This window comes from Calidris pugnax, unplaced genomic scaffold (genome assembly GCF_001431845.1).
Source record: "Calidris pugnax isolate Ruff unplaced genomic scaffold, ASM143184v1 scaffold24, whole genome shotgun sequence".
In the NCBI taxonomy this organism is placed as follows: Eukaryota; Metazoa; Chordata; class Aves; order Charadriiformes; family Scolopacidae; genus Calidris; species Calidris pugnax.
The window spans coordinates 10,941,718-10,954,929 of NW_015090922.1; the positions used below are offsets into that span (position 1 = coordinate 10,941,718).

Here is a 13,212-nt window from a genome sequence, read left to right on the forward strand (position 1 = left end):
CCAGAATAGGAAATAAATCTCTCACCTGAATAATAAAACCTACCTTTAGTCAGTAACCAGTATTTGCTGTTATAACGTAACATTTAAACACTATTAAAATACATTCAGTCCTCTATTACAAGGAAAGTAACTAAAGCACACAGCTGTTCTTGCAAGAGGGACTAACAAAACCAACCTACCCAGTTCTTTCATCTTGTCCCATATCATATGGGCTAATTCTGTTCTTTCAGGTGACAATACCTCTGGTAAAAGAGCACCACAACTTCGCAACAAAAGCAAGGTCTGATTACTCCCCGGGCACCCTGCAAGGGGAACACAACCACAAATTCCTTTATAAATAATTATGCATTTGATATTAGAAAAAGGATTCAAGACTGACCTACTGAAATATTTAAGCATTTTGTATAGCATAGAATCTTCTCCAAGACTGAAAGTTTTTACTGAACAGGATATCCAGATGATTAAACAATGATACTATTACGTACCATGATAAAAAAGATTCACGATAAAGCACGCCATTTAGGACAATAATCCCAGCTGAGCAGAAATTTTAAAAAGTACAACACAAAATACTAAGCTCAGACGATTCTGTCCTTTAAATTTCCCAATCCAAGATGCATAGATGATTTTATTGTAATAGGGATAGAACTTCCTGGCAAATTTCTTAAATGGTAAAAAACTTTATAACAATTCCATACTATTCCAAAACTGGTATTCAGAAATATTCCACATTCAAATTTCCGTTTCCGCTTCAGCCCATGCTCAATGTAAAATAAATGAGATAATTTACATCTAGGGAATAGTGTAGGAAACTGTAAGAACGTCTGACTTTTCTGACTTCTGCACTAGCCCCAGGACATCAAAAAACTAACTATAAATTCATCTGTCTTTCTTGGACTTCACTACTACTCCTAAGGCAAAGTAATGCAGAGCTGCAGAATCACAGATTGCCCAATAAGCTGGAGACATAACATTTTTTTCAATCACATCTTTATATGCAAACCCTGCCATTTCTAACAAAAAGGAGAGTTGTTTAGAAAGCAGCATACTATAAAGGAGGAAAAAATGGGCAAAAAAATGTTATTTATCCCTTTCCTACCACAGAGAAAGTTATACTTCAGAAGTAATTTCATCTAACAAGGAGCAAGATAAATGTTCATATACAATATAAATGATGAAAAAAATCCGTAAGGTGTATCTTTGCATCTCAGAGACATACATGCAGACTTGAAAGATTCAGACTTCTAAAATGACTTGAAGTCTAAAGCATCACTAACACTTTATATGTGACTTGCAAATCATCGTATCAACACTCCAAAACTGGGTACAGCCCAGCATAGAGGCAGACGCAGTTGCCAGTAAATGGATCTCCAGCTGCTGCTGATCACTCTAAGTGTAATTTTTAACTACACAGAGCAGAAGAAACAGATATACAGCTATAAAATAATGGCAAAGTAAAGTTAAAAAACCTGAACAGCAGAAGGTTATATACGGCCTAGAATTACATCTTCAGGTACTGAAAAGGACCAGCAAATCTAGGATACCACACAACTATTGTAAACTGTGTTTCAAGAGCGCACTCTACAGCAAAAAAAGTTACTTATAGAGAGTAAACCCAGGGGAGTAGAGAGTAAAATGAGGGAAGAAACAGACACAGTAGCGGTGAAAAAAGATAAGCAATAATTAGAAAAGAAGTTAAAACATTGAGAGGTGGGGCAGGTACAAATTGCAAATGGGGATCTGAACTTCTGAAGACATAATAGAGCGGTGAGAGAAGTCAAACTTGACTAACTTTTAAATCCCTGCATACAACTCTTTCATGCAATAAAAACGCCAACACATCTCCACTTCCACAATGCCAGTGTTATATTAGTGACCGAGTACCTTGGAAGGCAAAAGAATCAGGAAAAGGGTTGGCAGGGTGAGTATGGAAAGATTTAGGACAAGAGATCTACAGCAAGCACCCTCTTTGGGCATTTTTTGGGTTGCAGTTAGAAATGGAAGAACAATAAAAAAACAGATCAATCTTTTTAAGAAACCAACAGTAACTAACCTCCCACACTTGCTAAATTAGTTCTCAACTTCATTAATATAAAACGGACTGAATTTTTCATATGGAAATATCTGTCATTTATTTTAATAGCATCCTAGTTAAATCTCTTGTGAAGTTCAATGCTTTTGTTTTTAAAAAATAATATACTTGCACAGCCGAACAAAACCACTATAATCAATTAATGTTTTTGTTAATAGGACTTCCTAAAAACTGTAACTAATCAAAGATCACGAAGAACTGTGATTTGCAGATAAACCCAGAGACATAAAATTCTTGCCAACCCACACTTGCTAATTATAATTTTAAACCTAAAAAAGAAAAAGCAGTCAGAATCAGAAAGGGTATTACAAGCAAAAAGAAAAAACTAAGAAGTTCAACAGAAAGAGAGCATGAATTGAAGACTCAGTTTTAAACAGTAAACTGCAAAACTTTTAAAAGTACATTCCCAGGTATACAAACCAGTAACTTTCCAGAGCAACATATATCAGTTTAAAAATCAAACAATGCATACTTGTCATTGTTAAATATACTCAATAAGTACTATTGTTAATATTTATCAAATATCTCTATTGACTCATCGTAACTTGTACCAAACCTCATCAAGTGTGGCACCTGGTTTGCAAAATATTAATTGTCTGGCTATTTTTTAGCCAAAGGCATACTGATTCTGTCAGAATGAACAATGTCTCAGATGTTTATTTTCATTTTATTCAAAAAAATAAAGCTTTCTTGTCCTAAACTGCCACAGCTACCAAGGAATGGGGAAACTTGGGGGACTACCTTCACATTTCATTGCATAGCCAATGAAAGGCCAATTTTAAAACAAATGGCTTTTTAAGGACAGCATGGTTTATTATAGACATTTTTAAAATATACTGTGTAAACCAGAGAGATAAGACCCCTATTCAGAGTTCACAGTACAATTATATGATGAAGGTGTAACATACACAATAAGCAAAACAATATGATAAAATTTGTTAAATCTGAATTGTTACAAGACTTACGAATTCCCAAAGACATAAAAACCTGGAAAAATAAATGTCTGCATTTAAAGCAAAGTAACATCTCTAAAACATTTAAAGTCTGTTCAATATATGTAGTAGATTAAACAACATCAAAGATAAAATATAAATCAGAAGTCTTTAAATTAATTTCCTAGTTTTGATGAATCACAATATGGCAGCTTTAAATTTAGCTTTTGTTTTAATTGGAAGCAACTTACCTGCTTTGCATATTTCATGGAAGATTTTTAGTAGAAGGACTTTAGGGATGCGGCCAGTTTTTCTGACAGAGTTATCCAGTTTATTTAATGCCCAGTCAAACTGCCAGGTCTGTCTGGTTTGAATTTCTGAAGTTGGTTCTTCTTTAACACTTCCCTCCTGTTGAGGTGCAACTGTAAGGAACCTTACTTGGTACATAACATTTCTGCTTAAATAAAAACAAACAAACAAACAAAAAAATAGAGATTACACTTCTGTAAATCATTTTGCAACTCCACTGGTCACACAACCCCAAAAATATTATGCACTTTATTTCTTGCTGATGAACAGTTTCTCAAAACATGCCATATGGGTATAAACACATGCAGATGATTCATTTCAGTGTCTTTCGACTTAAAAAGATATAGTCATGTGACAACTTTTTCTCTGACATCTTCAGTTACATTCACCTCTTACATTAAATGGTTCAAATACTACTCCCAAAAAAATAAAAATTTTGAAGTCATCCAAGTCTAAGACTTTATTGTCCCATTGCAGGTTTTCTAAAAAGCTCTCACACACTTTTGAAAAATCAATCCAAGCAGAGTCACAGACATCTATTCCAGAAGACAGCAAACGAAGGCAGCAAAATTTACACCTTTCTTTTCAACTAGAATACACAAACCAATGCAAAGGCCAGTGTTTTAGACAAGCATATCAAACACATTAAAAAACTATGGGATCATTCCCTGTTCTTCAGAATTTACATGAACAAACACAAAACAGTCATCCTGTGATTTAAATCAAACATCAACATTGGATTAATTTTCTCAAAACACAGTATGACAATGACAAGAAACATAAGGAGGAAGTGTTCCTATTTCTAGCTAAACAGTACAAGTTTCTTTTTTTAAAAAGAAAAAAAATGAAGAAGCTAGCGTATGTAAGAATAAGAACATAGTATTTGTGCCACAGTGGAATTGTGAACAGCCTGTGCAAGGCACAAGCACTTTTAGAAGTCTGTTCTCAGTTGTCCTTACAACTGCATAAAATACACCAGACTACCCTCCTCCAGAATCCTAAACAAACGAAGTAATATGTGCTGGATGGCAAAAAGAAGATACTGCAGCTTCTGAAATTGCCCTCCCTTGACTCCGGCTCTTTAGCCAACCCTTCAGCTAAATTTCTGTAAGGTCTCTAGTGTAGTTTAAAAAAAGCCTACTTGTTGTACTCCCTGCTGTTACAAGATACTCCGGGAGTCCTATGTAGGAATGGCTTCAGGTTTTCTGAAATGGTAGCCTAGAAGTGAGGAGTGCCAGCATTCTCTACAAAATTATTTCCTACACCTGGAGCTATTCCACAGGGATAAAAAGCTGGCTGGCAATTCAGTGTTTCAGCAGCATCGGCTGCAAGCTGCTAAATGACATAAAGAGCATCAATGGGGTTCAAGTCAGGTGTAGTGGAAAAAAACAGAAGGGTGGTTTAATGTCTGGTTGCCTCTTATGAGTAGGAAGTAGCCCAAAGATCACCTCTTTCTCCTTGCTGTTTGAAATCCTGATTTGATAACTGAGCAGGCTGTAACTTCTAGGAGTAAAATTCTTTAAATATAACCAGCCTGATGCAGATTCTCTTTCCCAAAGGAGCCGCAAAAACAGTTTAACAAAAGATCTGTTTGGGTTTTGAAGGCATTAAAAAAAATAAAATCCCTTAGTAATAAGGAACATCACTACCGTCTGGTAGTATCTTTTTCAAGTAGGCAAATTTTACACTACCCAATCTCCTCAAGTTTCCTCCTGAAGAATTTTACAGAGGCCAGCAAATTATCTGCATTTTATTTGGCTATGGACAAAGAATAAAGAATTGCAGAAGGGAAAACATATAATCAAAAATTTCTTTTTTTTTTTTTTTCTATATACCTATTAAAGAAGCTACTTGAAAGCTTTTCGGAATACTTCAAGTCTAGTTGGAAAAAATGCTTTGGAATCAAGCAGCAGCACAGGACACAGTGCCTCTGTAACACAGAAATTTATACTTTGATTTTCATTAACAGTCAAAGCACAAGCGGAAAAACATCTTGTGTTCCACATTAAAATGGAAACGTCTTTTTCTATAAAAAATTTCTATTGCTTTATAGTATTTTGCAAATTATTGAATTATATTAATTGTATTGAATTATCTATTTTATGCCACATAGTACACTTGCAACCATAACCTAATTGATACTGACAATTCTTCTTAAGTCTACGCTGTTTTAAGAAGGCCACCTTTGTAAGATTCTCTGCATGTTAAGAATCATAAACATTTTAAAGCGCTTGTATAGCTCCATCAGATTAAGCATGAATTAAAAAAATGGTATGTGCATGCTCAAAATACACTGGTTAACTGCATGGAGGACTGAAGTTTCATTTGTCACTAAACTCTCCCTGCTTAGCATTTAGCATGATGCTGTTTATAACATAAGTTTAGAATATTATACTATCTCAGCTGCTATGGTTGAGCATTGTAAAGTATTATACTCTTATGTTTATTGTTGTTTTTATACACTAACTTAACCTTCTGAAAAATCAGCAGAATTGGGTATTTCTATTTACACACCACCCCCCAGTATTATCAGATCTGGTACTGCTATTTCTGTTAAGTTATACTGATTAAAGACATTTTAAGGAATGGCAACATGGGAGTCCAGTTTCCGTTTTAGAGAGACAAGGGGAAAAACAGTACAAGAGAATAAAACAACCCGAGGAACTCTTAAACTTCCACCTGCAAAATTACCATTATCAAACTGAAATATAATGTCTAGCATAATATTCAGATGTACCTTTTTGTCTGTAGGCTTTCAACATTTGAATAAATAATACCTTTAGTATGATTTAAGGCACTGTGTAATGCTAAGCCAATCCCATAGTTGGATTTTGTTAAAAATAACTATAGCTTCAAAAGCTGGATGAAGCTGCAGGCATCTACCATCTTGAATTTGGTTCTTTGCACTACAAATCAACTAAGAACACAAAACTTCAGAGAAAATGAAAAAAATATATATATATCGATAATAAGAGCTCACTATTCTAAAAGATGAAAGATTGAGCAGACCAGAAAGACAGCTTCCAAAAAAAATGCAAACTTAAATTAAGGGTCCACAGTATCAGGTCTGATTTCAGGCAATTAAATGAAGGACAGAAGAATGCGATGGACAACACACTGAAAATCAATACTAATGACACAACCTCCCCATGAAAAAAGCTAAAAAAATGAAGCAGTTAACCATGAATCAGGACTCTTCAACAAGATGTGCGATTCTTCTTTGATTTTTTTAAGTTGAGAAAGAACACATGATCAAGGGGAATAAAAAGAAAAAAAGGGCAAGGATAAAAATCAAGAAGGTCATGTCAACTCAGTCAGGAGGTCCCACAAAAAGGCTTCTAAATATCACAAACACGATTTTAGAAAATAAAATGAAATAAAATGAAAAAATTACAGATCATACTCTGTTTAGCTTTCAAAAAAAAAAAAGTTAATTGCAGCCCTGCTGTGCAAATTTTAACCATTTTACCATGACTAAATTTTAAAAGGGAGAGGGAGGTGTAGGTGACAATAGGGAAGAATGATCTAAGCAATTTCTGGAAACATTAAGATATGTTACATTTAAGACACATTAATGGACCTTACTCAATCCCCAGAACTTTGGAATTACCATCAAGAATTCATCACAGTTTTGGAAAAAACAAAAGCATAATCAATAAAAAACACATATTGATATATGTGCTTTCAGCACCATGTTACGTGACTGTCTCATAAGCAAAACATGACCCAACTGGGAAAAGACTGACCCGTGTCTATTCAATAATTTCATTAACAATTTGGATGACAGATAAGTTTAATAAACTTATAAAAGTTTATTCTGTATTCGACAAATTTGTATTCGACACCATAATGGTGGCAAACTCTTAGGAGAGGCTCAGACTTCAGAGTCATCTTGATTACTTGATGTAATAGTCTGAAATCAACAACGAAAAGGAAATTCAAAACAGACCAAACAATGTTGTACGTTGTGGACAAAAAGCAAAGGCAGAAACATAAGATGGTGTACAATTGCTAGACAACAACACAACCAAAAAATACAGAAAACAAGCCCCCGCTAAACATGAAACATCACGCAGCAAATTCAGTTCTTCAACTCCTAACAAAGTAACATAGATAAAACACAGACAGTATTATTCTGCCTGTCACGTTTTTGTGTTTACTCACCAAAAACCAGGTTTAAAAGACTCAAAAGACTCATCTACCCTATTCCACTCTCAAACAGAGAAGCAACTGTACCTAATCCATCAAGCACTGCAATGGTAATATTAATTGCTGTAATATTAGTTGTAATGAAATATTAGAACAGGATACTTCAACAGTCAAACTTTCTCATCTGCAAGCTTATAAAGTAATATTAGGAAGGGGAAAAAAATAAAATCCATCACTCATAACCTTCGCATTTCTGATCCTGCCTCTGTACCAGATGTTAGATTATACAGTCTTATGATTTAACCATATTTTTTCAATTATTTTAGTAAACTTTGTTCGGAATTAAATGCTATGCTACACAGCAAAACACACGCTACTTCTCCAAGGGCTGCAATGAGTGCCAAGTATTTACTTTCATCAACAACCTTTAAACAGCATTTTAAGATTTCTCCCCATGTGAAAAACTATAGTTGTGAACGAGTGAAGCTGCACAATAAACCTCAGATCTGTTTGAATTAGCAATCTGATTCCTGCCCAACATGTGTAATTTCTCTTTACTATGCTTCAGAACTGTGTCTTCCATATTTCTAAAGCAGACTAAAGGTAGTGCCTTCAGTTTCCTAAAGGAACAAATCTTACACACCAGCCTGAGTGAAAATGTCCCATCTTTCCCAAAACTCAATAAGTGGGCGGTTCCAGTGCTCTGCCTGGCAGCAGCAGAAAGTTTATTTTCTGTGAAACTGGACCAATTCTAGACATTAAAAAAAAGAATTACAAAGCCACCATACAGATATTTGCCTCCCTTTAGCAGAGCTACAATAAGGTAGTTGCTGTGCTTTTTCAAAGAAAAATACTGAATATTTTGCTCTTTCTAAACTAAATAGGCAAAAGGTATTTAAAAGTAGTTTTCAAAATAAATGCCATGCTCAAAGTAGAATAGTGGTAAACTTAAGAGTTAAAATTCATTACATAAAACTACTACAGACTCAACATTAATTAAAATTACTAAAGATAAGACTCGATATACCACCTGATATCAGCATAATTCACATGACTGCTAAACAGTATCTCCCCTGATTTAGCTACAGTCACATACAAAAAATGGCCACAAGACACAAGACAGAAACTGTTATGTTTTTTTTCATTTAGACTGAGAAAACTCAAGCTTCTTGGAAGATAACAAAAAACTTTACCCAAATGGTTTGCAAGAAGCAAAGCAGAAAAATTTTGCTTTGTGCTATTTCTTAGGAAGTCTCTAGATATTTTGTGTCCATCATTAAAACACATACAACAACCACAACAACTGTGCAGGTTGTGAAACTTTATTGCCATGGAGCTTTGCTTCAATATTACCAAAAGCCAGTCTACTGAACATCTCCTCTGCAATTAAAGCCCATTAACTATATTATTTTGCTAATGTAAAGTAATTCAGTACTCGGTTCTACATTTTTGTCCACTGATGGATTGCTGAGTACAATAGTGAATAACCAAAGCCACTTGTTTGCAGCTAATTTAAAAACAAACAAAGAAAACCCAAAACCCCAACCAAAAAAATCATACATAACACACGTTAAACCATGAATCATTTGCTTTTTTAACTTATGGCTTACCAAACTCAAATCAAATCCCTCCTGAACTTAAACAAGATTCTTTCTCCTGGGTCACCACCACGCTTCAGTCTTGTACAAACCACAACATACCAAAAGTCAACAGGCTTTACAAGGACAACTTGAAAAGCATTGCATGTGGTACCCTCTTATCAACTTCACCAGCAATAACTCCTCTGAATAGAACACAGATCTTGCAAAAAGCAGGTTTCACTACAGCACAATTTGCCGAGATGCTCTTTGCTCCACAGTCCCAAAATCTGACATTTAAACTCACAGACAGTAATCTCAAACTGAAGAAGTGTCTTGCAAGACTTGCACATAGAGATTCCATTTGATTTTCCTCCTCAGCTATACTTTTATGATCTATGCCTCAAGAGTTCAATTGTCCTCCTTTGAGAACAGAGTGTCGACTCCAGGATGAGTACCTTAACACTGGCACAACTAGAAGTGCAATTCAGCAATACAACTGCACTGATCTATTATCACACAGTCGTCATACAGGGTTCCCTCTTCTTTTGCCAGTGGTCCCACCCTTCATAGTTCATCAGATCCTTACCTGATCCAATAAAACCTGTCAACCTGGCAGAAAATTTTTTCCTTGCAGTCTAGCAAATGAAATCAAATGAGTAATACGTCCAGGAAGCACCCTGATTTCGAGTAGGACAAGAAGACCAGGAATGAGAAGCTGGTCAGTCTGGGAAGAATGGAGCCAATAGCCTTCCTCCCAACGCTAACCTTCCCACACCAGTAAGCTGTGACAACAAACCCTAACATAATCACCTGGAGTATGTTGAATAAAGTCCCCAAAAGTTACGCTGATGTTAACTCAAACATCACTCTGAACACCCATCAACTGAGAGGCTCCTTACAACCTTCTCAACAGTCAGCTAGTAGAAGCAAATTTAAGTATCTGTTCCCTTAGTGAAACTTCTGTGAAAAAAGTTTCAGTAAATAATTTGTAACAAATAAATCAGAACAGTGCTAAAGTTTGATGCTGTAGATTTGAAGTTTGTTGTATTGATCTGTCATACGTTGCCATAATTGCATGGCATGATAGCGATGACATAGGGCTCATAGGTAAACTAGTGAAATAGTACATTTGACTTAAACCTGATCTGAGGCTTTTGCTATGAAATGCTCTTCAATCACCCAATGCAATCAGATCTTCACCTACTGTCCCAATCCATTTCAGAAAATGTTTAGATTAAATTGACACAAAATGAGATGGAACCGCTCCCACAGTATATTCCATGGGCACTCAACTACGGGTGGCAACACGCAGCAGAGAAACAGGAACCTTAATGTAGCAGATCCACTCCGTCCAACTGTGGCCAAGGTTGTCACTCCACCATAGATGCAGACACACTTCAACGTACTGACATACAGTTTCAACCCTTATTTGCATGAGGAACCGTTTCTCTGTCCAGTGCATATCATACTGTCTCTGAGCAGTAAAGAAACATATCCTGAGAGTGTCTAAAATTATACAGGCATAACAAATAGTCCAACCATCATTTGTGTACTCTGCAGTCTGGCAATGGTAGTTGGGACTTCCCTGGAAAAATCAGAGCAATATGATACCTTGATAAAACCTCTGCTTGGATGTGAGTGGTTACTCTTTCACAACTCTATAGAAATAAGCAGATTTGCAACTTTTTCGCTAAAGCAACTATACCAAGTACATATAAACATATAGTAGTTCTCTTGCGAAATGCTGGATTATTCCTGTTACTAATTTACTCCTAAAACTGGGGGGGAGGTGTTTCCCCACTATTCCGATCACAATTTTATCAATATTCTCTGGAATTTACTGCAGTGGACTGCATTTCACTCTCAATATACCATCTCGAGACCTGAACAGCAAGTACAGCAAGTCTAAATGTTGTCCATATATCATTCTAGTTCTTCAAAAGAGGTCCATTTCCAGAAATTAAGTCTTAAATAATTGTTCTTTTTTTCTACTTAAGGCAAAAAATGAAATTATATGCTTATATGTGCAATTTCCATTCATGAACGTTACTTTCGCTTTATGCTTTGCTCCAAGAGCATCACTTGTGCATGAGGATGCCTAAACCCATAAAGTAAAGTGACAGTAAGAAAATTATTTTAGTTGAAAAAATATCTAAGGAATGAAATTTCTGGACAAAGAGAATGCACAAATTTACGTGTGCTGCTCAGTTTTACTGCAGTATAACTCACAGTTTAGACTAAAACCTAAATGGCATGAAATAAATATTGCTGCTGTTTCCTGTGACCGTGTTCTCTATGAAGCACATTGCTCATGATTAACTAAATCTAGCCTGAGAAGGAAAGTTTTCAGTACGACTACTAAACTATCCCACATACAACTTATACTTGAAAATATAGAAGAGTATAATTTAGTGCAAGAAAAATGCATATCTGTGAGGAAAAAACCCCACAACAACAAAAAACCAATACCCAGCTGTTAGAGCCAAATTATCATCACATAAAGCGATGTCAATTTCTTGTCAATTTCTTTCCAGAAAGGCAGTTCTAGAAAAAAATGTGCCGTTAGTCTTTCATCAAGTCATGCGTCAATTTCAGTGAGTATTACTTCTTGCAACAAACCAATTTAGGAAATTAAGCTTCCAGTCAAGAAAAACAAAAATCAGCTTAACTACCACAAAGTAGAAAACTTTATTCATGATTTGCAGTTAACTAAATGTGTGGTTCTTCTGCCAACCATACAGCAGATGTCTTCCCAGTTCCTAGTCCTCCTCACACAGGTCTAACTCCATCCTTCATACCAACGTTAGCATCTAACGATCTGTTATGCCTCAACCACTAAAACCAGCAGAAAACTATCCTCTTTTTTAGGGAAAATTTTGGCCAGGCTGCCAAATGAAATCAGCTCACAATTGGTTTGAAAAGCATTAAAGCTGCTGCAGGTAGCAACAACTTCCTTATTTCAGTGGTGAGACATCTAGGAATTCTCTATTGCTGACTCTCCTCTGTTCCCATCCCTTTTCCTGAACCAGCTCTGGCATTCACCAAGTCCTCTGCTGAACGAATTTATCTCTCTAAAATGGCAGAAAATTGTTCTGGTTTTCTACCAGGAATTAAGTACCACCACAGCTATATCAAGGCACAAGCAACAGAGAACAGAAGAACTTTCTCCCTCTGGTAGCACTAAGTTAAGTCAGCGCATAAAACTCAGTGTTTAATGCTTTCATATTCTCAAATTTTATGCAAAAATTTGTCTATAGCATCATATGGATATTGAGTGAGAGACTAATGTTAAGCCTAGTCACTAACACTAATTAAAAGTACACGTTGATAGCTTTTTTCAGATAATTATTCAGAGTTCCCATCTTCAGAGCTAACGGCAATATTAGGGGCTGAGTAGTTTGTCAGGTGAGGCTTGTACACAGCAGAAACATCCTCCTCCCTTCCCACCCACCTGCATGGGAGCTGCAGTGCACCACCACTGGAGAGAAAGCCTAGCGGTCCCAAAACTAACACATTATAATTATTATTCTTAATAACAATAATATGTTCTCATGTTAAGAGTTGTGTTTCCAAACTTTCTGCAGGGCACCAACCACACAGTAGTGTGTTCAAAACAGTAAGAGACAAGCACACAGGTGAAGTGAGTTTTCCACCCTACCTGCACGGTGGAAAAAAGGGAACCATAGCAAAGGAATTAAGATGTTCCTCCTGATAACAGACCCAGGGGAGTCTGAGGGACAGGGGGAAGAGGCCCAGATTCTAGCTGTGCCACGGGCAATCAGTGCTTATCTCCCCCCAGGCCTCTGCCCTCCTCCTCGACTCCCCCTCTGCACAGGCTGCCCCGCTACAGCAGCATCCTCCGGAGAAGAGCACCCTTAGCTCTCCACAGAGGACAGCGCTCCGCTTCCCTGTGAGCCCCCCCAGAGGCTGCGGAAGGAGCGGGAGGGAAGCGGGGCTCCCCCGTGGCCTTTGACCCTGAGCTCACCCTGTCGCCGGGGCACACGCGGCGAGAGGCGCCCAGGCCGGGCCGGGCCGCACCCCAGGGCTCCCGCCGGCAGCCCCGGGGGGCAGACGGGACGCGGCGCAGCAAGGGGCAGCGGCCCAGCCGACGGTGCCCTTGGCCGTGAGGACCGCCGCCTCAGCCGGCCTC

General features: G+C 37.1%; 1 protein-coding gene across 1 annotated transcript in view; it reads right to left on the reverse strand.

The window, feature by feature from the left end:
- The window catches only part of LRPPRC (leucine rich pentatricopeptide repeat containing), an 81,785-nt gene extending 78,310 nt beyond the window's left edge, over positions 1-3,475 (reverse strand). Inside the window, exons 1-2 of the mRNA XM_014951206.1 lie at positions 3,276-3,475; positions 180-302 (exon numbers count right to left, since the gene is read on the reverse strand). Of these exons, the coding sequence (XP_014806692.1) occupies positions 180-302; positions 3,276-3,471 (319 nt within the window). The 5' untranslated portion in view covers positions 3,472-3,475. The remainder of the gene's footprint in view (positions 1-179; positions 303-3,275) is intronic.
- Positions 3,476-13,212: the final 9,737 nt, after the last annotated feature.